Consider the following 26748-nt stretch of genomic DNA (forward strand, 5'->3'; position numbering starts at 1 on the left):
AAAAAGAGAGAGAGAGATACCACATGTGCAAGTGGGGGAGGGGTAGAGAGAGAAGTAGAGAGAGAATCCCAAGCAGGATCCTCACTGTCAGCACAGAGCCCAACACAGGGTTTGATCTCATGAACCCTGAGATCATGACCTGAGCCGAAACTAAGAGTCAGATGCTTAACCAACTGAGCCACCCAGATGCCCCTAAATTGGGAGATTATTAATTATAAAATAAGCATGAGTAAAGATAGGTGGCTGGCATCGGGGCAGGTAAGGTCATAATCCAGACAAACATGGGTTGGGAATTAGTCAAGCCCAGGGTATTTGGCAAAGTTGCTGGTTGGTAGAAGCATTAAAATCAGGGCAAAAGGTCAAGGTAGGAAGACACTGGCTCCAGGGTCTCTGCCACTTGATGATAGAGCTATCATCTATCTGAGAGACCTTCTGATAACTTAGAGGTACATATCTCAAAAATGTCTTTCAGGAGCCACTGTCTCATGCAGTTAGGGCTCAGTGGTCAAAGTAAACTTTCAAAGGGCTAGATGTGTTTTTCCCGTCATGGAAAGTCACAGTGCACTTCAAGATGTTTAAGGCTCTGAAAACTCCTGTGCTTCAGAACAATTTGTTGATGTTTATATGGCTTTTCTCAAAACTATCTGACCTGTTGACATTCCTTGAATGAACACTCTGGCAACTTAAGCCTTGGAGACACCCTTACCACCCCTTCTCTCAGCTTCATATCCAGTCTCCAAGTTCTGTAAATCCCAGAGATTCTTTCTTCAAAGAATCTCTTTCAACTCCTCCTTCCTTCCTGCTACTATTTCAGGTAATGGTTTGGGTTAGTGGTTCTCATTGTCAGGAGAGAGGAGAGAGAGACATAGCTCACATCAATAGGTGTATGTGTAGTTTGAAAAATCAAATTCGGCATTATAATATTTGATTGTTTATCATCAAAATAGTTTAATTGATTTCAAAGTTTCTGGAGAGTACTAAAGAAGGACATGAGATTAGTTTTATTTATCAAAAGAGAGAATAGTTTTTAAGAAGTCAGGAGACACTGATTTGGACTTTTATGAGGCCTCAAGCATTTTACCAGATTTAGTCTAAATTGTTTCTCTGTCCTCTCATGTACAATAGCCACTTTCAACAATGTAATTGTGTGAAAAGGAATAAACAAAAACTTGTCCTCATCTTGAGAAGCTATAAATATGCACTGGAAACCAAGTGACTGTTACCGAAGAACCTGTTGCCCGACCTCAGGCAAGATAATTACTCTCTATGGAACTTATTCTGCTCATTTGCAAAATGAGTGCTCAGGATTTGACCAATCTCATCTTATATAAATTTAACACCTCTTCCCTACTCAAAAATCTGGAATGCCTGCATTACTCTCCCTAATTCTAGCTGTAGAACAGATCCCATCTTGTTAGCTAAATATTTAAGGTCTTTCATAATCTATCACCAAATCTGTCTTTACAACTCTTTTTCCATTAGTCTCTGCCATAAACTCTCTGCTCTAGTCAGATTTCAGGTCATTATTGCCTGAATAATCCTTGTTTATTCCTATCACAGAGCCTTTCCTTCTGAAAGTCTCATTTTTGGATACTCCCTATCACTTACTTCTTTTGCAACTCATACCCATCCATGTTTCAGTTATTTCTTAGGAGTTAATTTATATCTGACTTTTCTGTAATCATTCTGAACAGCAATTTATTCCTAATTAATTTTCTGTAACAAAAATTTGTATGCCATTATTTGATTCTCATAATGTTCAGACCGCGTGTAGTTAAGTATACCTTACTTCCCCAGTGAAATTGTATGTGCCTCTGAAACTAGGGATTCCTTCGCTTCAATCAATGGTTTTCTCACAGTGCCTAAAAATATATTACCCATGGTCAGTAACTAATATTTACGAATATTTGGGTGTTAATTTTTCACAGAATATCTATGAAACCACAAGATGTTGTATTTATACCAAAATCAAAACTGCATCAAAAAAAATCAAAGTGGCTTACCCTTAGAAAGCTATGAGAAATGTGATTCTATTATTTTAAACTGAACTGGACTTCCTCACTAACTTATTCCAAACAGAAACTAATTAAACTTATCTTTATTTTCAAATTTGAAAGGACACTCAGCATTCCTTAATTCCAAAAATATACTCAAATATGTAAAAACATGAAAAGAAGAAATAGATTAAGCAGTCATTAATTTAGTTCAAAAAGTGGTGACAATTATACATTTTTAATTCTTTTGCTTTTGCTTTAAGTATCTTTCTTTTAAAATGCATCCACATCTTAGGAATGAAACATCTGTAGATATTTTAATTGTATTTTTATACCCTGGATTTGTGTCTAAAGATGCTCTTTTACTGGCTTCACTTAACTACCTATAGGTCGCATTCTGGTTGTCTATATGACGTCTTAAAATTATGTTGCTTATTCATTTTTGTGTTTGTTTGGCATCCGTTCTTTCCTCACTATAATGTAAACTACATGGCCAAGAATTTTGGTCATCATGATCACCACAGTGTCTTGGTCACTTCTGTGCTGCCATGTTTTGGACACCACCACGTTAACAGCTCTATGTAGGTGGTTAGAATCTATCTTTTGAATAAATAAATACTTGCATAAACTAGAACAAGTCACTTTTACTCTTCTGGCCTAAACCATTGCATCTCTAAATATAGAAAAGTTTATTCCAGTATGTTTTAACCAGGTTTTTCTTCAAACCACAAAGTTCCCTTCAAGTTATTTTGGCGTGTGAAAGGAGAGAATAAAACCAATAGTGGTCTAGTGCCTTTCTCATGCTCAGTTAGGCAAATCTTTTTTATCTGCTTTTCTAATGGGGTTGGGAGTGGGAGAAAGAAGGTGCTTCTAAATAAAATTTTGTTTAAAAATATATACTGTTTAAAAAAATAAAAATAGGGGCGCCTGCATGGCTCAGTTGGTAGAGTGTCCGACTTTGGCTCAGGTCATGATCTCACGGCTCGTGAGTTCGAGCCCCACGTCGGGCTCTGTGCTGACAGCTCAGAGCCTGGAGCCTGCTTCAGATTCTGTGTCTCCCTCACTCTCTGCCCCTAACCCACTCGCATTCTGTCTCTGTCTCTCTCAAAAATAAATAAACATTTTTAAAAAATAAATAAATAAAAATAAAAATAACAAAAAAAATAAAAATATATACTGTTTTTACAATTAAAAAAAGAACTTCTAAATAACATTAGTTCTATGAATCTTAGTCTTATGAATAGTCTTAGTCTATGAATAGTCTTAACTCCTATTTTATAGCTTATCTTTCTGGGTTATTTTTCATTGGGCAAACACTGAAAGAAATAATTATTCTCTCCACTACTGTGCAAACTTAACATGGAAGTAATTAATTAACACACGTCTCATGAAAAAACAAATTGCGTTGTGTTTCTGGGCCAGTCAGCCATTTATATGGTATAGAGGTTTACAATGTCGATATCCATCTTCTGCTTATGACTGCTGCTCCTTTGCCTGCTCAACCAGTTCCGATTAAATATTAAAAACAACAAGCCCAGCTCTATGGGTCAAGTACAAATGATATATGTAGAGCAACTATTCAGTGTATGTTGAAAAACTAAGAAAAATACTCAGATATATTCAGTCTTATCAGTAATAATAATGATCACTTTAGAGTGCTTGCTGAATCAATTACCATATGTTCTTACATCAGTGCCTTGATTTCAATCATTGCTGTTATTATTACTGTACATTTGTTTTGTTTGTTAGTGTAGTGGTTGTTTTGCCAGTGGTTTAGACAATGGCCTGACACAAACTGAAGATACTGAACTTGAATTTCCTTGAAGCCAGACTTGTCTTGAACAGTGGAGAAAGCTTCACCATTCTTCATTGTTTTTAATAAATTGAGCTTGTTGGCTAAATACCATTCAAATAAGAAATACCTTTAAGTTAGCAGTTATTCTGATTGAGAAAACTTTAGATTTCCCATTCAGTCATGTTTAGAAAAACACATTGTGTGTGTTCATAAAATGAGCCACACTGTAACCAAAAATACTTATGACATCTAAAGAAAACTGCATATATCTAGGAATGGCAAGAACAACTACTATTATTATTGAGCTGATATTAATGTCAGACTTTCATTAGGTACTTTCCTAAATTATATCATTTAATCCTCACAGCAATTATTAGATACTGTTAAGGCTCAGAGAAATTAAGTCAGAGGTGAAAAGTCACAGAGCAATTAAGGGGATCAGTCATGTTACAAACTCAGATACATCTGACTCCTGAGCCTTTGCCTACATTTCAAGGCCTTCAAACTGAAAGAAACACTTTATTGATTACCAATGGTATGACCAATCCAAGAGAGAGAGAAATGAGACCATAAATGAAGTGATCTGAATCAGAATTTGCCATGCAAATCTCTTGCTGGATTCTTTGTCTATATACACCTTTCCAGACTTCTTGGAAAGAAAACAAGAAATATTCATCAATAACATACCTTCTTAGTATCCTATTTTCCTTATTTGTCAAAATAAAAAATCATTACACTGTAATCAGAAAAACCATTAAAATAGATCATATATTTTGTTCTGTTGCTAACTGAAATAAAGGGGAACAGAAAAAAGTTAAAGAATAAAAATAAGAAGGTGAGGAGTTAAGAATTATTAAATTTGTCTAATGTAAAATACTAATACAGAGGAAAATACTATTTTAGGGAATAACTTCCTTCAAAGACAGAGCATGTAAATATTATTTCGTTCATAATTCAAATTAATAATTTTCTTTCAAATTCTGACTAGTAGTAAATGCCATTTTCTAAGAAACGTGAACAGTAAACTACTTTTTTTAAAACTGTATGTCAGAAAAGAAAGAAAGAAAGAAAATCACTAACCAATTAATTCCAAAGCAATTTCAGTTATCTGACCTTTGAGTGCTATCATCCAACCTCCACTGATGATTTCAGAGACAAAAAAAGAGTGTCATTAAAGTAAGGCTCTTGAAACTTTTCTTAAAATATCATTATGAAGGGAGAGTCCCATAAAGGACTAAATGATTTGGAGGCTCAAAATGGAAAAGTCTTGTTTCTAAAGAGGACCTAAAACAAAAATAACAATTGAAATAGTAGATTGTTATAGGCTATTTTAGTTTTGATAGATATACCCTTAACTGGTCATTTCTTAAATAGGACTAAATTTTAGAGTCTGACTCTTTTTTTGAACCAATATTATTGGTAGCAGAGTCTAAGCATCTTACAAACAAGCTTTTGAAAATCCTTTGGAAATAAATGCTCTGATTACTTACCTAAATCAATCTGCTCTCCCACACAGACACACTCCCTCACAAACAGACATCACTTATTTCTTAACACTTATAATATTTTTTCCCTCTGAGATGCAAGAAATTCCAATTCTACAATAATATGGTTTATCTGATGGAAAAAAGCTTCTCTTCAAATTGCCTAACATTTAGCTAATTTGCCAGTGATGGACTTTCCATCGACCATCCTCCACTAAATTCATTTAATTAAACAATTATTTTTTCTTATTAAAAATCCCTCCAATATTTTTCCCCCTGATCTGAGTCCTCAAATCAAAATGTGATGGAGCATCTCTAGTAACCTCTTGGAATGTTTCAAAGTTTGCAAATAATTAATGTGTAGGTTAACAAATATATATTAAATATCTGCATATATATGTATAGTATTAATTTTTTGGACAGTAGAGAAAATAGCATGTGAAAATATAGTTTAATAAGATTCTATAATTCCAGAATAATTAATAAATTAGTTTGAGTTCATATGCTAAAATTTTAATCAAGAAATAGAAGAATCCAATTTTAGGAAAACCAGATGTATTTACTTAGTAGTCAATTCATTTATTCAACAAATTGACTGCTTACTCTTGCCACAATCAGAAGAAGCCCTTAAAGAATTTAGTGTCAAATAGGGATGAGATTAAAACAAAACAAAACAATTAAAGCACAATCTTAAAAACCACAATAAACCAAGTTTTAAAAGAATAATGGATACAGGTAAGTACTTCACCTTTACAAAGGGGATTCTGCACACCTATGCAGGAAAGACTTTTTTGGAAAATGTGTTAATTAAGTAGAACATTAGGGGATAAACAGATGTTGGCATATTGAAATATAATTTTAGACACAGAGGATGAGATGATGCAAAAGCATTGTAGCCTGAGAAGGCAGAGAAGATGCCAGTTATTATAAGTAGTACTTTACATTTGGAATGGAAGCACATGAAGAGGACTTTAAGATGTAAAGAAATTAACTCATGAGTGCCCTTCAAGTTACACTAGTACTTTATATTTTATCCTAAAGGCTATATGGATTATAACTACAAGAATAGGACTTCACTTGACTAAGTAAAAGGGACTAATTTGAGGGAGAAAAACATTAAGATGCATATGGTAGAAAAATCAAGTACCAGAAGATTCCAGTAATACCTTCAAGAAATTAAGGCTTCAATTAAATTCTGTCAGTGGGAGCAGAGAGAAGAAATTAGATCTGAGAGCTATTTAGATGGTGAACGTGTTAAGACATGGTAACAAATTTGAGGTGTAGAAAGGTGAAAGAAGAATCACGAATGACTGCTTCATTTTTAGTTAGGGTGATGGAAAGCTGGTGATTCTATTCATGGAGGTAATTCAGGTAAAAAAGAAGGTCTTGGGGGGAATGATAATGAAATTAGTCATGTTGAAGTTGAAATGCCTTAGGAAAATTTAAGAGTGTTATCTTATAGACAGATGAACATGTAGGTCTGGATTGCAAAAAAAAAAAAAAAAAAAAAAAAAAAAAGAGTTCCAGGTTGGAAACTGCATTAGTCAGCTAGGGCTGCCATAACAGAATTACTCAGACTTGGTGGTCAAAACAATAAAAATGTATTTTCACACAGTTCTGAATCCTGGAGGTTTAAAATCAAGGTGCCAGTAGGATTGCTTTCTGTTGAGACCTCTCTTCCTGGCTTGCAGACAACTGCCTTCTTGATGGGTTCTCACATGACCTTTTCTTCTGTGCATATGCTCACCTGGTCTCTCTTCCTCTTCTTATATGGACACCAGTTCTATTGGATTAGGTTCCCACCCTTGGAACTTCACTTAATCTTAAATACCTCCTTGAAGGCCTCTCTTTAAATACAGATACCCTGGGGGTGAGGACTTTAACATGTGAATTTTAGGAATCACAATTCGGACCATAACAGAAACATAGATTTGATGACAGGACAGACATTATTATCATCATTTTACAAATGGAGAGACTGAGGTCGGAGACTGCTAAGTCACTTGTGCAGTGATGTAGAGAACTTTGGAAATGGAATATGCTTAGTCTTCTTTTTATATGCATATGATACAGTGGACAGGACACTTATCCCTGCCTGGCAAGTTTAATCCGTACAAGAACAATGATAACATCATTAGAAATCAACAGAAAAAATAAATCATACATCATCAAAATCATAAATCAACAGAAAAATAGGTAGGTTGTGGAGGCCTTATAGAACACTACTAAGTCTTTATTGAATTTCCCAAAGGAATAGGATTAAATGGTACTAGCTGACTTCAGGGGGCATGCTGTTTCATGACAGTGAGCAAGAATGTCCCAGAAATTTTCTCAGGACATCAAACACAGCTCCAAATCTTACGGATAACATCCCAGGGAACTTTTAATATCCTCACAGAATAAACCACGCTATTTGTGACTCAAGAATGAAGGGTGAAGCAGCTGCCCCAGCGGTGATTTGAAACTAAGGTTCCAGGGAAACTAGGTATTTCAAAGCTAGCTTTGCCTTACACCTATAAACCTGCCCCTCCGGCTGTGTTCAAACACATGAATTGTTCACTGCACAATATGATGATTATCCAGCTTTCATGAGAGGGCTGTGAAAGAACAAAAAGCTAAGGGGTAAAGAGGATTTTTATTGTTAGGCTACTATTCTTATGAAACATTCATATAGCAAAGGAATTGCCTTGCTGTTAAAAGAAATTTTGTTAAGAAAACTTTATGAAAAAGATGCTTATACTGCCTTTAAAGTAACTGTATATGTAGTCAGGGGGAAAAAAAAGAAGAAAAGAGCTGAGTTAGGAACTCAATTCAGAACCATATTTTCTAAGAGTAAGTAATGGAAAATGTAGACATCTATTGGACTAATTTAAAATTCCAGGAGCATGGATTTCAGCATTAATTATGTGTCAAGCAGGATTTATTTTATTACAGCACATGTGCTGGTGTTAGTGACACCCCATTTCTCTTTTGCCAAAACTTAAAATAATTTGGAACTACAGGCCCAATTAAGGTGGGTAGCTCAAGGTACATCTGTTTTGTGTGCACAGTTCATCTGAATTCTTAGATTCCCAAATGCAATCAGGGTGTTACTTTCAACTTACCATCTTCTCTCTCTCCTCCCAGCCCCACCCAGCACTAGTCTAAGTAAACCACAGGAGGCCAGATCCTTAGAAACTGTGGTGTTGGTCTCACTTTCTAAAGTGAGGAAGGATGGAGAAGAGGTGAGTCAGGTGTGTGATTTGGCATTGTCCACATGTAAAATAAAGCCCACATACTCTGTTCTTTTTGTGGGCTAGGCAAGAGAAAGAAAAGTATTCCTGCTTATAAATATTTCACACAAAAATATATCTATGTTAACAAACTTTTCTTTAAAATTTCCAAAAAAAGTTAAAAATAGGAAAATATCATTGGATTTTTTGGTGGAGAGGGAATTTATAGGTAGCAGGACAAATGAAGAACTTTGAGAAGAAAGAAAGCAATCTGGAGAGCATGAGACTTCTGAAGGTTAGAAAACAGGAAGCCAGACAAAGAGATTAAAATGGCAAGAAATGATTCCTAGATGTGTATTAGTTTCAGGCTAAATCATTAGCTGGTACCTGTGTCAGGATGTCAGGAGGTGGTATAGCACAGTGGTAAAGAACCAAGGCCTTGGAGTCAGATAAACTTAAATCTGAATCCCTGGTACACTGATTGGGTGACTGTGCAAATTACTTGACCTCTATAAACCATAATATCTTTGTGAGACGGAAGGAGTCGTTACCTGCGGCAAATATGAAGATTACCAAACACAGCTATGTAGAATGCTTAAAAAATGACTGGCATAGAGTAAATGCTTGATAAATTCATCAGGGATTAAAATTATAGAGCCCTGTAGCTGGAAGGTAGCTTACTAAACCTCATCAATTCCAACTTTTACAGACTAGGAAAGTGAAGGACTAATGCATTAAGTTTCTTGCCAGAGGTAATGCAAGCAGAAAATTGTCTTCCAAATCATGTTTTAATGGTTGTTAGGACACTATGTTAATCAGCTCAAGTTGCAATAAAAAAAAAAGTAACATAGACCGTGCCTTCAATAACAGGAATTTGTTTCTTACAATTCTGGAGGTTGGGGAATCCTAAATCAAGGTGCTAGCCAATTCCATTTTCCCATAAGGACTCTCTTCCCAGCTTATAGATTGACGCTGTATGCCTTCTTGCTCTGTCCTCCCATGGCAGAGAGAACAGAAAACTCCAGTCTTTTTTTAAAAAAAACGTTTATTCATTTTTTGACAGAGATAGACCGTGAATGGGAGAGGGGCAGAGAGAGAGGGAGACACAGAATCCAAAGCAGGCTCCAGGCTCTGAACTGACAGCACAGAGCCCGACGTGGGGCTCGAACTCACGGACCATGAGATCATCACCTGAGCCGAAGTCAGACGCCCAACTGACTGAGCCACCCAGGTGTCCCAGACTCCAGTCTTTTATTCTTCTTTTCAGGGTATTAATCCCATTAGGTGGGTCCCACTCTTATGACTTCATTTAAAACTAACCACCTTCCAAAGGTCCCACCTCCAAATATCATACTGGGTGTTAGGGCTTCAGTATATATATTTGGGGGTGTGGGGACATAAACATTCAGTCATTCATCCGTAACAGACACAGAATATGGTACTACGGAAAGAGCCTGAAGCAGTGGTTTAGGAATTCTGGGTTTAGTCATAGTATCTTAGGCAAGTTCCTTAATCTTTCAGTTTTCTCACCTAATAAATGTAAAAGGTGGGAGATACTATCTCAAAATATCATTCAGCCCCATGCTCAAGTGATATTATTCTCCGAGTATATGAGTATAATTTACAGTGAGAGATAATAGGTTTGACTAGGATAAGAAGGACAAGGAATAATTGGGTGCCTGACACAACAGGACAAGAAGAGAGAGCAGGACTAGGTAGAGTTTTCAGCAAAGAAAGAGCAGCAGGAGTACAAAGATTCTCGGGGATCAGGGAAAGGAGAAAACCAGAATCTGAGAAAAGAGAGATGCGATTCAGGAAGGTCTCATAGATAGCTATCTCTTGTGAAGGGTGTCCAGGGCTAAAATTCAATCTGTTTGGTTTTGTTTTCTTTTGTTTTAGAATTAATAAGTGTATATGGAGTGAAATGGTGGGGGCTGAGAAAGATCACTAACAGTTATTCACAGCTTAGTCCTTAATTTAGAAGAGTGATTTGAAAAAAAAAATAACTTACACGAAACCAGTAAGTGTATGTTGGAATGGAGAAGTACAGAGTTTTGGCTTTTAAGTCACATTATTCAGAATATTTAATATGTAAACATGTGAATACATGTTAGTGGATCAGCGAGATGAGTGGAAAGGGCTCTGATTCCTTACTATAGATTCAGAAATCTATTCAGGGGAGCTTATCTGCTCAGCATAGTTTGTCTTTTTCCCCTTCATAGCTTCCAGCTGATCCTAAGAGGACATCACTGCTGTATAACAGGAATCCTGATGAGGGTGTTCACACAAACTGAGTACCATCCGTGGCTAATTTTCCCTTGGGGAAAAAAATGCCATTTAAGTTTATAATTAAATGTGTGCCTGATCATATCTGTTAAAGATTTTATCCAAATATGATGATAAGCTACCAATTATAATAGTAAGTGCATACCTCTGTATCCGCATATATACAGTATTAATATCCCATTGTTGCAATTATGACTTCTTGAAAACAAGTTTGTGTATAGCAATAATCGTCCACAAATAAATGGCATTGCCTTTACAGAAGTGGCAAGGGAAGAAAAAGATAAATCTCAGCCAACCCTCTTCAGAGTTTTGAGGTAAAATCCCCTCAGTTCTTATTCTGCATTTGGAGGCTTTTTCTCTCATGCAGTGCCATCAGTGCATTTCCTGAAACTGTATTTCTTCTTATACTAACTTAGATTTTTAAGTCTTATTGTTTTCTTTAAACTGACTGAACTTGGTAGTCTCCAATAAAAGTTTTTATTATTTTTAAAGTACTACCTTTGCTCTTTCACATTCTCCCAATTAAAACCAAAGTAGATTCCACAGTTTCCTGCTTACTTTTAGATCAAAAACTCCCACTAGTTTTGTCCATTTTAAAACTTCATCTCTTCTCTAATTTGACACACACCTCCTCCCTATTCTCCAGCACCAGCCAAGTTTTAGTTTGGGAGACTTGCAGTGGGTAGAGAATATGATCTGATATTCCACTCCTCTTCACTCTCCTTTCTGGTTCTTACTTCTCTTGACTTGGGAGTAGAGAAAAAAGAAAGAAAAGCGACGCTCACACTTGTACAAACAATTGCAATCCTCCGTCTGAGGTCTCTGATTTTCCATCAAGGCCCTGTGTGGGTTCACTGGGAAAGTAAGCTACCTCATGTGGATGAGTTCTTTGGGCAGTCTTACAGGAGCATCCCGTAAGGATATCTGGCCTTGGATCAACCCCTTTCTACATATGGATCACATATAATTACCTTCCATGTGTTTATTTGAACCTTGAGAAACTTGCACATCCTTGCTTCGCCAAACAGTTGAGGTGCGGGAGTGTGGGCTGCTCCTTTCCTATCCTTTCTCTCCATCCTGCCCTAGCATTTTCTTCCTATTCACATAAGCCCAGGGCAAATCAGTAAACCCTCCTTCAGAACAGAAATCTAACCTGGGAATGAGGCAACGCACTCTCCCATTCTGGCACACAGCTGAATAAATGGCTCTCTTTGGGCTTTCCTCTTTGGACTTTGCAGAAAGAAGTGGGCATAGTCTGTTCCTCGCTAAGCTGATGACTCGTGACTCTCAAACATGCTGATATGGGTACTTTCTGGTCCAAAGCCATCGGTCCCCTGCCTCTTCAGCCATTCTACTCTTACAGCTATTAGCATTAGAGCAGAGCTCCTAGTTTTCCAGAGCAGCTACATTTACCGCCTCCCTCACTGCCCTAAGCCATCAGGCCCTTTGTCTAGTTCTGTGTTTTGTAAGTCCTAAAAAAAAATCTTGCCAGTCCCCTAGTCCACTCATTAGTACATTTTTACTCAGAAAGAATCTCCTACTAGGTACTCAAACACTTGGCTAGACAAAGCAACAGATGGTACATAGGCCTATTCACACTTTTAAATGGGTCAAAAAGTATGTTAGTAGTAATAAAACAACACAATGTCAGCAGTGTAACAGAATATATATGCCCAAATGAGCCAGATCAAATCATTTTTTAAATCCTTTAGGGGCTTTTTATGGTCCATAAAAGAAAACCATTTTTATTACTTTAATAGTTTTTTTTTTTAATCTGAAATAGTATACTCAAATTGATCACTCATCTAATTCACCAGACTTGGCTCCAGATGACTATTGTTCATTTTCAGTAATTAGATATGCCCCAAAATATCCCCGGGGCTAACACTGTGGATGTGTAAAAATATGCTGTATATTCTAAAGGCAATCCAAACAAATAAATAAAAACAAAAGCAAAGAAAATGGAAAAAGAAAGTATGAAAATTGGGCATATTCATTAGTTTTTACTACAGCCACAAATAGCTCCCAAATTTCAGTGGCTTACAACAACAAAGATTTATTTCTTACTCATGCAGTACATTGGCTGCAGACTTGCTCTAGTCCTGCTTGGCTCGGCTCCACTGGACTCCACACAGCAATGCTTAGCTCTGCTTTATATTGTCTTGTCACTCCAGGACTGGAGGAACAGCCCCCAGCTGGAATACACTGTTTGCATAGCAGAAAGCAGAAAAGTATAAGCCGCCAAACCAATCCATAATAGCATATTTAAAGCATCTGTATAGACACGGATATACATTTCATTACTCACATCCTATTGGCCAAAGCAAGTCACAGGACCAACCCTGACAACAGGCAGAAAAGTAAACTCTGCCTACGGGAAGGCACTGGAAGTCACACATGGAGATGTATAATCTCTTTCAGAGGAGAAAGCAGAGAGTTGGAAGCAATAATCAAATCTACTATATAGCGAGAACACAACGGGACATCATTAGTGTGCACATATAACACTTCAAAGAGAACACTTTTGAGGTGGTAATAAATATTACATATATAAATTACATATGGGGATACAATTAAGTCAGCTACATACTTTATGGGTCCCTTCCGTATATTTAAGTGTTCTAAAAATGTATACAATCTCTACAGTATGGATGTCATTACTGTGTGTGCTCTCTCTCTCTCAAAGTAAATAAATAAACATTTTAAAATAAGAATTGTTACAAAATGGTTTATTGACAGATATTGCCAAATAACTATTGAATGGAAATCACATTTCTGTAGATTTTGCCAATATAATGCTCCTTATATGCAAAACTCAGTGAAAGTTAAATTTCTGAAAAAGCGAATCAGTATTCTAAGAATATACTAGTCATAGGAAATGATTGTCTTGTAAGGACTAAAAATGTGTCAAGTTCCTCAGTTTGGGAAAATATTAAATAAATCTCTTAAACACTAGGAAGTAAAAGTTGTAAAGACTAAAGAGATACGTGCTTTTTACTTCTTTTTAAAAAGGGATTATTGTTTGTATTTCTTCTTTTTTTTAATGTTTATTTATTTTTGAGTGAGAGAGAGAGCACCCATGCAGGAGCTGGGGAGGGGCAGAGAGACAGGGAGACAGAGGATCTGAAGCAGGCTCAGTAATGACAGCAGAGAGCCGGATGTGGGGCTCAAACTCACGAACTGTGAGATCATGACCTGAGCTAAAGTCAGACACTTAACCAACAGAACCACCCACATACCCCCATGCTTTTTACTTCTTAATCACACTGTTAAAATCTTAAAATTAATAATTTGTATCAAGTATTGAATATCAGCCTTTATATGTCCCAGGATTTTAAAAACACTTGAAGAAGTCACATTCTAAAATCCTCCTGTGCTCACTAAAAACTGGTCTCCTGAGCCACACACCTTGCATTGTAGCAAGAAATAGAGAAGGAAATGGAAAGGGGAGGTCCTGGAATGACCTGAAATCACTCATCTGCATTGTGTAACTCAGTTCTCTTCTGCTTTAGGATGTTGTTCCCCTTTTCACGCATAGTAAATACACAAGCGGGTCAAAATTTAAGGCACCTGTAAAATGTGGAATTCTGTGCTACTGAGACCACAATTAGGAACTGAAGGAAGTTAAGAGGCAAGGAAAGCAGGGATGGTGTGATGACCCGGTTCTGTCCTGCTGGTAGACTGAGAAGTGAGAACTGTCTACTTCTCCTATGGCTCTCACAGGTCAGTGATCAGAAGCAGCTATGTGCGTGAAGAAATAGAGACAAACTCAATTTCCATGGAAAATCTCACCATCATGCTAACTGGGGTCTGTGAGTGTCTTAGGTCTCTCTGAGTCCACTATGATCCCCTTAATTTAGGCACATACCTTCGTGATATCCTATAACAAATGTACTGGTACCTGGGTTTCCGCCTCTTTCTTGCTTCTACCTCTCGTTCTTAACACCGTTAAAACCTTTAATCAGCTAGATTTTATGCTGTCATTTTATGTTGTCATTACTTAGTCTATAAGATATGTATAAAATAGTATCAAATTGAATTATTCCTGGATCTCACAGATATTAGGATAAACAGGTCTCTGACATTAAGATTTACCTCATGGTTTATACACAGTCACATTGCATGCACCTTAGAAGCTTGATCTTTCACCACCAAGTCTTGATATGTTTCAATCCCTTGACCTTGACTTTAAAAATTAAACAAAAATATGGGGCGCCTGGGTGGCTCAGTTGGTTAAGCGTCTAACTCTTGGTTTCAGCTCAGGTCACGATCTCGTGGCTTTGTGCATTTGAGGCCCACATTGAGCTCTGTGCTGGCAGTGCAGAGACTGGTTGGGATTCTCTTTCTCCCTCTCTAGCTGCCCTTCCCCCACTTGTGCTGTCCCTATCTCTCTCAGAATAAATAAATAAATTTTAAAAATTTCTTAAATTAAAAAATAAAAAATAAAAATTAAACAAAAATATATTTGGCATAAGCATACTGCTTCTCTTAGATAATGATGTCTTTTGGAAAAGGTTTCTCTAATGTTCAAGGGAGAGTAGCCAGCTGTTTGCTAGTCTTACGAACAGAGGCAATGGATAAAAACTACAGCATGAGGGGTTTACCACTTCCTATAAAAGCCATTGATGCAGAACGGTGTAACCCTCTACCTCAAACTGTATATAGTCCAGCTTTCTCTGAAGCGATTTTTCCTGAATGTGCCTAAGGACACAGGGATGGACTATGTTACCTGTCATGGTCACCTCCTACACTCCATCACTCCATGATTTCACTTCTGCAATGTGTAAAGACAAACTCTTCATTAGTCAGTCAAAAGCCATAGAGCTTGAACCAGATTTGACCTGGAGAATGTATTATCTTAGCAGGAACGTAGGGTTTGAATGAGGCATATTCTACAAGGAAAATAATCACAGTGGAATACACTGAGTTTGCTTTGCCTTGAAATCTTTTTTAGAACACAGTCATATTCTCTCTGCAAATCTGCCCTGCTCTGTTCTTTTTAAAATTTATTTATTTAAATTCAAGTTAGTTAGCATACAGTGTAGAATTGATTTCAGGAGTAGAATCCAGTGATTTCCCTGATCTGTTTTATTTTGAGCGAGGAATCAAATAACCAAATACATATCTAACAGAAAAAAATTAAGAGTATTATGAATGCAAATTATATAATTCTGACAGTACCCTTGACTGCCCCCACCTCTAAATATGTTTTCAAAAAATTATTTTAGTAGGGGCGCCTGGGTGGCTCAGTTGGTTTAGCATCTGACTGTTGATTTTGGCTCAGGTCATGATCTCATGGCTTCGTGGTATTGGGCCCCACATGGGGCTCTGTGCTGACAGCACGGAGCCTGCTTGAGATTCTCTCTCTCCCTCTCTCTCTCTGACCCTCCCCTGCTCACATGCACTCTCTCTCTCTCACTCTCAAAATAAATAAACTTAAAAAAATTATTTTAGTAAAAGGCTGACTTCATCTGTACAAAATAACTTCTCCTTTTATCATGTATATAGCAGTAAGGAGATTATAGTTATATTGATATACTATAACTGGTTAAAAATATTTTTAAAACAAGTGATTCACTATTCGAAGTATATGAAAATGCTGGCAAGCATTGGTCAAGATATAGAAACACTCTACCCATCAACTGCCTATCTCACTGAAAGCCAAGTACACTATAAAATGATATATTACCAAAGTCCTCAAAATACTGAGAGAATCTGAGAGATATATAATTTACATAAGGCATCTTGAAGTTTTACATGTGGATGCTTGCATTTGCAGCTTTCCAATTCACACTCACACAAAACTCATTTTCTTACAGCTTCCAAATAATGACAGGTTCCATTTATTACATCTGACATTTTAAAATTTCACCATAAGGGTAAGTATAGGAGAACTATTCATTGTCTAATATTCTTCTTACATTGAAAATAAGCAGTGGATTACATTTTTTCATCAATGCCTCTTTAACCCCTTGAGGGTTTTTTTAAGATGCTTTCCAGAAGTAAATAAGAACTATTATTCCACATAAAAGCAAAAGAGGTGCTAGACGATAAGTTGGCTTTATAACAATGACAAGAGAGCAAGCTCTTACCTAAAAAAAAAAGTATACTCAATTATATTTTAACTTCAGTATGTAGAAATGGAGAACATAAAACAAATGAAAATAATGTATTAGAGTCTCTATAGCATAATACATATTAGGCAGAGATGCAAAATTAAGAATGCAGAATGAAATTCATCTATATATTTTTCGACTGCTCTGCATTTAATCTTTTTTTTTTTAGTGTTCCATTCCCACAATAACTTTCTTCTAGTTTCTTTAAAGTTAATTTTTCAGAGAAGGAGAAGACTAGAGACCAGTTAAGATTAAAAGAATCAATCAAAGAGAGGTTAACACTCAAAGGTATTAGTTTTTTTAGTCTATTTCAGTGGTTTAGGGCATAATAGAAAGTAAAGTTTAAGTATATTAGAATAAGTTTCAAGGCGATAAAAATTGTCACATGGCAGACAGAGTAGTAAAATATTTGTTACCACTCCATTATCTAGCAAAGCATTCTCACTCTTTTATGGTCTATGCCTTCCATGTTCATGACATGCACATGCAGCCAGGCAGTGGCAGAAGTTGGCTGGGGAGGCCATGAAATACAGATGAACTAATGTTGGCTGACTAGTAGGTACATTGTGCTAAGCCCTTTTGAATGCATTAGCTCATTCTGTGTTCTGTACAGCTGTGCATAGTCAGAGTTATTACTTTATTTTATGGATAAAGAAAGAAAATCTCAGCCTAGTTAAGTAACCTAAGTTACTTAGAAGTTGTATAGGACTGAGATTTGAATCCAGAAATGCCTGAAAACAAAAATCATGCTCTTGCCTTTACAATATCTTCTTGCAGATAGTCAAGGGAAGGTACTAGAAGAAAGAGAAATACATAGGTATGTGACAGTGTGGGGGGCATGGTGTTTTGAAGAAAAGTAGAAAAACGTAGGTTTTATGGTTGAGTTCCAATATAGTAAAGTCGCTAATAAATACTATTTCTAAAATTCTTTGTCCTTATTTTAATAAGTAAAAAATATGTTCTTAAGTATTTGTTATAGAATTAAAAAGCCTGAAAGAAGAAAAAGTGCATTGTGAACTGAAATGAATAAAAAGCAGGTCTCTTATTGATTCTTCACTCTAGGAATCTCATTATCTATCAGATGGAATTTGATGACTGCCAACGAATAAACAACATTTTCCCCCATTCAAGGCTGTTAAACTGCCCAAACCACCAAATACAGATTAGTCCGAAATGCACTGATTGTTCTTGCTGGAGGTGGTTAAAAAATCAGCTATAGATACAAGAATTCTTTTTCTCTCTTTCCTTCAGGCTGCTAAAGGATGCACAGAATGAAACTTATTTTAAAAGCTGGTATCAGAAACTATTGGCGGCTCTCCAATTCTGTTCAGGAAAAGCCTTGAGTGATGAGTTTTCCAAAGAGAAGAAACTTATTAAAATTCTGGGAGACATTGGGGAAAAAGTCAAGTCTGCCAGTGACCCTCAAAGACAGGTTTGTTGAGAAATTAATCTTCATGTAGTGTTTTCTTTAATCTTTTGTTCAATTAAGTTTTAATTTCATAGCTTAGAAAGTAAATTCCGTGTCTATACTTAGTTCTAAGGTACCCAAATCAATTACTTTAATCAAGATATTTTTTTTCAATTTACAGTCTAAAGTTAATGACTCATTAATTATTTTCTGGTGGTAGCAAAAAGTTGAAAGTAAGCTAAATAAACTGGTTTAAAATTATAAAACCTGTCCATCTTTATTTCTTACATTTTAAAGTTCCTCACATAACTTGAGATGCATACTACAGTTAAGTAAGTCTGATACCTTTTTTGACCACTTGCATTAAGTTCCAAAGTGATAGTGACATTATTCTTTCAAATAAATATATTTCTCTCACCTTGACTGGCTGTTTTTATGATAACACTTCTTCACATGAAAATAAGAAAATAAAAAAGAGTTGGAGGAAGCATTTACAAATTTGCACAATTCAAATTACTGCTATCTATTTTTCTCTACTTCTTTTTAAAAGGTACTAATTAGTGTTGTATGGAAGTGTTGAATCACTATATTGTACACCTGAAACTAAGACTACACTGTATGATAACTAACTAGAATTTAAGTTTTTTTAAAAAAGGGTTTTTTTAAGTTTATTTTATTTATTTTGAGAGAGAGATAGAGAGCAAGCAGGGAAGGGGCAGAGAGAGAGGGAGAGAGAATCCCAAGCAGAGGCTCCATGCTGTCAGCACAGAGCCCGATGTGGGGCTCAATCTCATGAAATGTGAGATTATGACCTGCACCGAAATGAAGAATTGGATATTTAACCAACCGAAGCACCCAGGTGGCTCTTGAATTATTTTTTAAATTGTTACTGTTTTTCCACACTTTTTGATAAGGGATACACAATTTTAAAGGTATTGTTTGTGGTTTCAGACCTTCCCACAGGTACAGAGAACTATGGAAGGTAGTGAGTCAAGTATCAGAAATATACTCCTTGGCATTTAGTAAACTATTTGTTCAAATACATTGCTATTTCTGACAATTATCAACTGTCTGCATTATCATCTTTTGCCATTATTACTCTTAATATATGTGAATTTGTTTTCTAAAATGTACTATGACTGGGACACCTGGGAGGGTCAGTCAGTTGAGTGTCTGACTCTTGATTTCAGCTCTGGTCATGATCCCTGGATCATGGGATCGAGCCCCATGTTTTGTCAGGTTCCATGCTATGCATGGAGTCTGCTTGACATTCTCTCTCTCTCTCTCTCTCTCTCTCTCTCTCTCTCTCTCTCTTCCTCTGCCCCCCCTCACTCTCTCTAAAAACTAAAAAAAACTGAAACTAAAACTAAATAAATAAAATTTACTGTTACTATTAAGTATAAATCTTGAGAGTTACAAACTAAGATTCAAAGAAATTATCAGAAGTCGATCATGTTAATCATTACTTGAAGCAGGTATTGCAAGTTGGTGGGCCACAAGTCAAATCCATCCCATCCTGTGTTTTGTTTGAACACGATAGTTCTTTGTTTTGGTTTTGTTTGTAATTGAATTTAAAATCCTGTAGAAAGAGCATGAGCTCTAGTTCCCCATTTTCTCCAACACTCCCTATTGTCTTTAGCCCACTGCCTCCTTGTATATGGCTATATAACCAGTTTGACCCCAAAGCATCCAAGTATGCAGCCCCAGAATTAGAGTTTATTTAATCAATAGAAGAAAATTATAACTTGAAAGAAAATTCAAGTTCTTTAAGTTTCTGAAATGTTTTTTCTAATGATTTTTCACAGGAGGTACTGAAGAAAGAGATTGGAAGACTAGAAGAATTCTTTCAGTGTATAAATACCTGTCACCTTCCTCTGAACCCTGCCCTGTGTATAAGGGGTATTGATCATGATGTAAGTCAGTTTATTTGGTAGATAAACTGAGTGTTTTTGCTTTGCATTATTTAGTTCACTGTATGTTTTTTGAAATGGCAAAAACAATTTGTAAATTGTCATTGCAAGTACCTTAAGAAAAAAGCAATCGAATCCCATCCATACTATGTGCTGCATTTGATACACTGTGTAAGGTTGAGATTGCATTGACCTCATCATAAGATTTGTAGGTTTAGGAATAAACTATCAGTTCAGTAAATAAATAAATAAATAATGATACTTCTCCCTAAATTGATTTCTTAATTTATTCAAAATGGTTGATTTGGTGACCTTATGCAGGCTGGGTTTAATTTCATGCTTATTTAGATTATGTGCATACCCATGCCTAGTATGCTAAGGATATTATTAGCTACAACATCTCAGTTTTTATTTAATTTAAAATTTACTGAAACTCATGGGTCAGTGTGCCATATAATATATTTTGTTATTTTACTTATGCCTGGAGTGACCTTCCTTGCATCAGACACAAATTCGTTTTCTTCTTAAGCCTCTGCCAGTCACACTTTAACTTAGAATCATTCTTTCTCCTTTTTTGCATGAACTTTATTAGCCTCCTCCTCAAAAGTCCAAGACTAGGAAACGCAAATAGAGAAAGGACTGATAAGCAAGACTTAGAAGAAAAGAGATTAAACTATCACACATGCACAATAAATGTCACTTGACTAAAGTCATATGACAATCAAGGAAACAAATGCAATACTTAGGAGAAAAATTAGGCCATTATTAGCATGAATATAAAAAGTTTTGCCAAGAAGTTGGTACTATTGCCTTTACGACTTTGCTGCTTCACAGACACCTTAGAAACTTTCCTAATATGCTGCACAAGTATATTTTGAAAAATAACACAATAAGGCATCAAATTTTATAAGTTGACATAGGTCTATCTGGGCTAAATTCCAAATCATTGCTAATTTTCAAAAATTGTGTAACATTTTAGTCATTAGCAATATCCACTGATTAATGCTGATAATATAGGGAAATGTGGCATTTCAAAGACATGATATCTTAAAGGAGAAAGAACAGTATGGATCATTGAGTCCAGATATTATTTTTGTTGTTGTTGTTGCTGCTTTCTTGATTTGTTGTTTAAGGAGGAAAACATATTTTTCAGTTACAATACCATATTAAGTCTTGTTTTTTTGTATACCTTGAAGATGTGGGACGTTGGCTCTAATGGGTGGCTACTGAGGATGCCCATGTGAGATGATCAGGCTGAGGGTCACCAGCCCAGGTGACCTAGCACTGCACCTAGCACCACACCTAGCACTGTAATTGGGACCACACTCCTTTCCTTTACTTACCTGCAGACACTTTTCCTGAGTCTGGGAAGTGCACCAAGCAGCTACCTCTTTGCTCCATTTGTTCTGGTCAGCTGTGCCTCACACAAGGCTGGGCACCTGTGTATAGAGCAATAAACAGCAGATGTGACCAGGTGACACTCTCTCCTGGGAAACATTTTAGTCTATTCTATAGTCCTGCCAAGTAAGGAGGTCTGAAGGAACATACATAGCATCTCAAGGTGTGGTGAATGGGGCAAGGTTTCAATTAGAACCTGTATCAGAAGATCCATATGGCAACAGCTTCTAAGAATGTAATGAATATGATAAGACATTTAGAGAGACCTCTCAGACAATGGTTCATTTGAAAATCTACAAAGGAGGGAACCCCTATGAATGTAACAAGCATAGAAAAAGACCTGTCGTCATTGCTCCCATCTCATTCAAGATCAGAGATTCCATAATTAGGAAAATCTTATAAATATGCTTAATATATAAAAACCTTCACTCAGAGTTCCCTACGCATTGACCCTCAGATAATATCCTCTGGAGAAGACTTATAAATTTTATGAGTGTAGGAGGCCTTCGTTCAGAGTAAAAGCCTTTTCCAACATCAAGTACTTCATACAAGTGAGAAGCATTACAGTTGAAATTAGTGTGGAAAAGCTCACTCAAGAAACCATCTTGACCACCAGAGAATCCATAATGGGAAGAATCTCTGTGAGTATAATGAACATAGTAAGGCTTTCAATCAGAGCAAATGTCTTATTTGACATCAGAGCCTCTGCACTTGGGAACAAGCACATAAATATAGGCAGTATGGAAAAGGCTTCAGTCAGAACTCTCAACGTCTTGGCTATGAGCAAATTCGTACCAGAGAAAAACATTTGGAATACAGCATGATAAGACATTCAGTCAGAGTAAATGTCTTATTTTATGTCACTCGACTTCACACAAGCAAAAAACCCTGTAAATATGGAAAATATGCAATCAAGACTCACATCTTGTTGTGTAACAGAGAATTCACATTGGTGAAAAATCCTATGAATGTAATAAGTATGGAAAAATCTTTGGTTATAGCACCAATTTTATGATGTCAGAGAACCCATCTGGGGAGAAACTCTATAAATACAATGACTATGGGAAAGCCATTTGGGATAGTTCACAGCTTATCATGCATCAGAGAGTTCACACTGGAGAGAAGCTCTATGAATGTAGTGACTATGGGAAAGACTACAGTCAACATTCTATTTTAATCACCATCAGTGAATTACACGGGGGAGAAGCACTCGGGCCTAGCTCAGTCCATTTTTTAAAGTATGGTTCTCCAAGATGGAGGGCAAAGGTCTCAGCTTTGGATTAAACCTTCTTTCAAAGAACTTTTACCCTTGTCTCTCCTTGGAAGCACTAATCACAATGGACCATTTCCTTTGGGTCACTAGGGAATGGACCATTTGGGAGAGTGGTTATAACTTAATGCAATCTCTTCTCTGCTCCTGGGAAAGTGAGGACCACACACGTCATTTACTAATAGGTTTCTTTCCTTTTTTAAAAACTATTTTAAATCTATGTCATTAGTGTGTGCTTCTCAAGAACAGAAGTCATATCTTGCGTTATCTATTCTAGCTTTCCTTATTTTCTTTTCTCTATTCCAGCTCTTTTATCTCACCATTTGAATAAAATTATCTTCCAAGAATTTAATTCATTCTTTCCTGTTTCTTGGTTGTGGCCTTCATAATCCACTTTTAACATCTAGTCTAAATTCTCATTTTTGCCTTTCCCTTCACAGAAAGCCTTTAAAAAAAAACTGCTTGCTAATCTCTGTCTTTCACAATCTTCAAATTCAGCTCATCTCTGAAAGACTTGTCTTTTTTAAGTGATTCTCCATTCAACTATGATAAATGGTCTTGTAAATTATTTTCAACTTAATGCATATGTATATATGTTCATACCAACTTTCTGTAGGCTCTTGGAGAGAAGATACGGTGTCTCTTTCTGTTACCATATAGGTAACAGTTTGTGCATACTATTTGTCAAATATAAAATATTTTTCTCATGACTCTCAAAAAATACTCTGCATGTGAAAACCAAACTATAAAGTAATTAAAGCAAAATAGCTTTGAGTGATGTAATTAAGCCTTGCCTTCAGCCTCCCTTTGCCCTTTTTCTCTTCCCTGGACTTGGATGTCTCAAAAAGACCCTCAAGAGTTGGATGAGCACAGTTTGAAAACCACTAATCTAGACTCATTTCTGGTCTAATACAGGATTTCCTAATTCAATACCATGACAGAAGGTCATATGTTCCTTGATTGACTGATTCTTGAAGCAAGAATTCATTACTTAATAAGCCGCCTCACCTATTTACTATAAACCTCAAATTGATTCAGTAAGCAAGAGTTTCTGTTTGCTTAGTGATTAGGTTAGATTTCTATTGATAGGTTAAGTTAAAAAAATATATCCTTTCCTCTCTACCTCTACCGATTTCAGACTTCTCAAAAATAATGATATTCAAGCTGATCTTTCAACATGTATTGATGTCGTATTTGACTAAGTTGATAAATTGAAACCATCACATTCTTTTCCTTTATTTAGTATTGATTTAACTCTTCACTGTCAACATGAAGTCTCTAATAGCCTAAAGACATATAGCCTTTGACACTCAAACAATTGTAAGAACATAAAGGAAAATAAGCAACAAGGAAAGTATAATGGAAAGTAGTCAATATCATAAGCTGAAAGTGGAAATGCAAAGTGTAATTGAAAGAAATGAAAAGATGAAATGAAATTGAAATGAAATATGTTGTACTGTTATTTGTGAAGGTAAGAAAATGTTCATTAACAAAAAATAGAAAGGGAATGCATTATTTTTTTTTAAGTACTCAGTGTCAGGCACTGTAGAAGCTCTTTTACATCCATTAGTCCATATATCTATTACAAATATGTTTGAGATAGGGGTTATTATCCCCATTTTTCAGTGGGATACAAACATTTCAGTAACTTACCCAAGATCTTGCAGGTAATTAGTTACAGAGTTCAAATTTGAATTCAGATCTTTTTTTTTTTTTAACATTTTTTAATGTTTATTTTTTTTGAGAGAGAGAGAGAGAGGCAGAGCATGAGTGGGGAGGGACAAAGAGAGAGAGAGACAGACAGACAGACAGACAGAATCTGAAGCAGGCTTCAGACTCTGAGCTGTCAGCACAGAGCCCAATGCAGGGCTCATACTCACTAACCGCGAGATCATGACCTGAGCCAAAGTCAGACACTTAACCAACTGAGCCACCCAGGTGCCCCAAGTCTTTCTTTCTTTTTTTCTTTTAATTTTATTTATTTATTGTTAAGTTAGCTAATGTACAGTGTAGTCTTGATTTCAGAAGTAGATTCCCGTGATTCATCACTTACATACAACTTCCAGTTCTCCCAATAAGTGCCCTCCTCAATGCCCATCACCCATTTTCCCCACCCCCAGTCCCCTAACCCCATCAACCCTTAGTTTGTTCTCTGTATTTAAGAGTCTCTTATGGTTTACCTCCCTCTCTGTTTGTATCTTATTTTTCCTTCCATTCTCCTACGGTCTTCTGTTAAGTTTCACAAATTCCACATATGAGCGAAATCATATGATATCATTCTCTGACTGACTTATTTCACTTAGCACAATACACTCCAGTTCCATCCATGTTGTTGCAAATGGCAAAATTTCATTCTTTTTCATTGCCAAGTAGTATTCCATTGTGTATATAAATATAAATATATAATATATACCACATCTTCTTTATCCATCAGTTGATGGACATTGGAGCTCTTTTCATAATTTGGCTATTGTAGATAGCACTGCTATAAACATTGGGGTACATGTGCCTCTATGAATCAGCACTCCTGTATCCTTTGGATAAATTCCTAGTAGTGCTAGGGTCATAGGGTAATTTGATTTTTAATTTTTTGAGGAACCTCCATACTGTTTTCCAGAGTTACTGCACCAGGATTTTCTTAACTCTATATCCATATTTCCTTAAAGTATGCTGCAGGGAAGAAATAATTAAATGGAAATAGATTTTTTAATAACAATTTTATCTTTTAGATATTAACCAACTAGCATAAACACAATATCTACATACTACTTAGTTTATTTAACCTCCCAACATATCACCACTGTTCAGTGAGAAAAAAATGTAGTTGAAGACTTACAGCCTGCCAAGAAGCTGAATTTTCAATTTCTAAGTAAAGGCTTTGGTTAGTAGACTAAAGTTGTTTTGTTGTTATTGTTAATAAATATGTTTCTTTGTTCCAAAGTGTAAAAATTATTCATATGTGTTATATTTGCTTCTATAACAAATTATCCAAGAGGCCTGTGATTTCATGGAAAGTGTTCTTGTTCCTTTATTTTTCTAAGCATTTTTTTTCCTTCTCTTTCCATAGGCATGTTCATATTTCACATCTAATGCTTTGCCACTGAAGATTACTTTCATCAATGCTAACCCAATGGGCAAAAACATCAGCGTCATTTTTAAGGTACAGTAGCCCTCCTGAAACATCAAATTGATTTCACAGGTAGAATTATTGATTTATTTCTCACAAAAAGAAATGATTATAGCTATTTTCCACTGGCAACAACACAGAGGATTCCAGTTATTTTTATTCTGCATTTTTACAGAATTATAGTACGTGTCAAACTATGATTGATAATAAATAAATCGTTATTGGCTCAAGCTAGTGAACCTTCAGTGCAAAACTTAAGAGGAGATGTTTCAATGAATAAAATTATACAATCACTTTTGAGTAGCACAGAATGTGGAATGTTTGGTTAGCCCTTAGTGGAAGAGTTTTCTTTTGTTTTATATACTAAATTAGAATCAATATTAGCTGAAACTCAAATGATATGTTAATTTAACATAAAATTCTTATCTGCAAGAACTTGCTTATTTTAATAATTTGAGTTATTTTCTTCTTTTTAAATAAATATGGGCCCAATCAGTCTTATCATGAATCCCATGAGAAAAGAGTAAAAGGTAGTAACAGAGTTAAAGACAGGTAGGAAAGAGGGACTGAAGAAGAAACTGTAGTGGAACAGTAAGAATTTACATTCATTCACTTAATTTAATCAATTATTCAGCCAAACCAGACAACCAGCTCTCCAAGTGAATTATTTGGTGTATTTTGACTATTTTTGAGGGTAATTTTTAGCACACCCTACTTTGGCTTTGACCTGTGTCACCTCAAGCATTAA

At 35.9% G+C, this 26748-nt stretch overlaps 1 protein-coding gene and 1 long non-coding RNA gene across 6 annotated transcripts in view; one reads left to right on the plus strand and one right to left on the minus strand.

Annotated features, from left to right (window-relative positions):
- The window catches only part of PIK3C2G (phosphatidylinositol-4-phosphate 3-kinase catalytic subunit type 2 gamma), a 347688-nt gene that overhangs the window by 201975 nt on the left and 118965 nt on the right, over window positions 1-26748 (plus strand). For all 5 annotated transcript variants that reach the window (XM_006933551.4, XM_045061454.1, XM_019834592.3 and 2 more), the window contains 3 exons: window positions 18139-18319; window positions 20101-20208; window positions 25941-26033. In XM_006933551.4, coding sequence (XP_006933613.3) covers window positions 18139-18319; window positions 20101-20208; window positions 25941-26033 — 382 coding nt within the window. The remainder of the gene's footprint in view (window positions 1-18138; window positions 18320-20100; window positions 20209-25940; window positions 26034-26748) is intronic.
- Window positions 19662-26748, minus strand: part of LOC123386547 — a 48839-nt gene continuing 41752 nt past the window's right edge. Inside the window, exon 5 of the long non-coding RNA XR_006600571.1 lies at window positions 19662-21644. This is a non-coding gene — a long non-coding RNA (uncharacterized LOC123386547). The remainder of the gene's footprint in view (window positions 21645-26748) is intronic.

This window comes from Felis catus, chromosome B4 (assembly GCF_018350175.1).
Source record: "Felis catus isolate Fca126 chromosome B4, F.catus_Fca126_mat1.0, whole genome shotgun sequence".
Lineage (NCBI taxonomy): Eukaryota > Metazoa > Chordata > Mammalia > Carnivora > Felidae > Felis > Felis catus.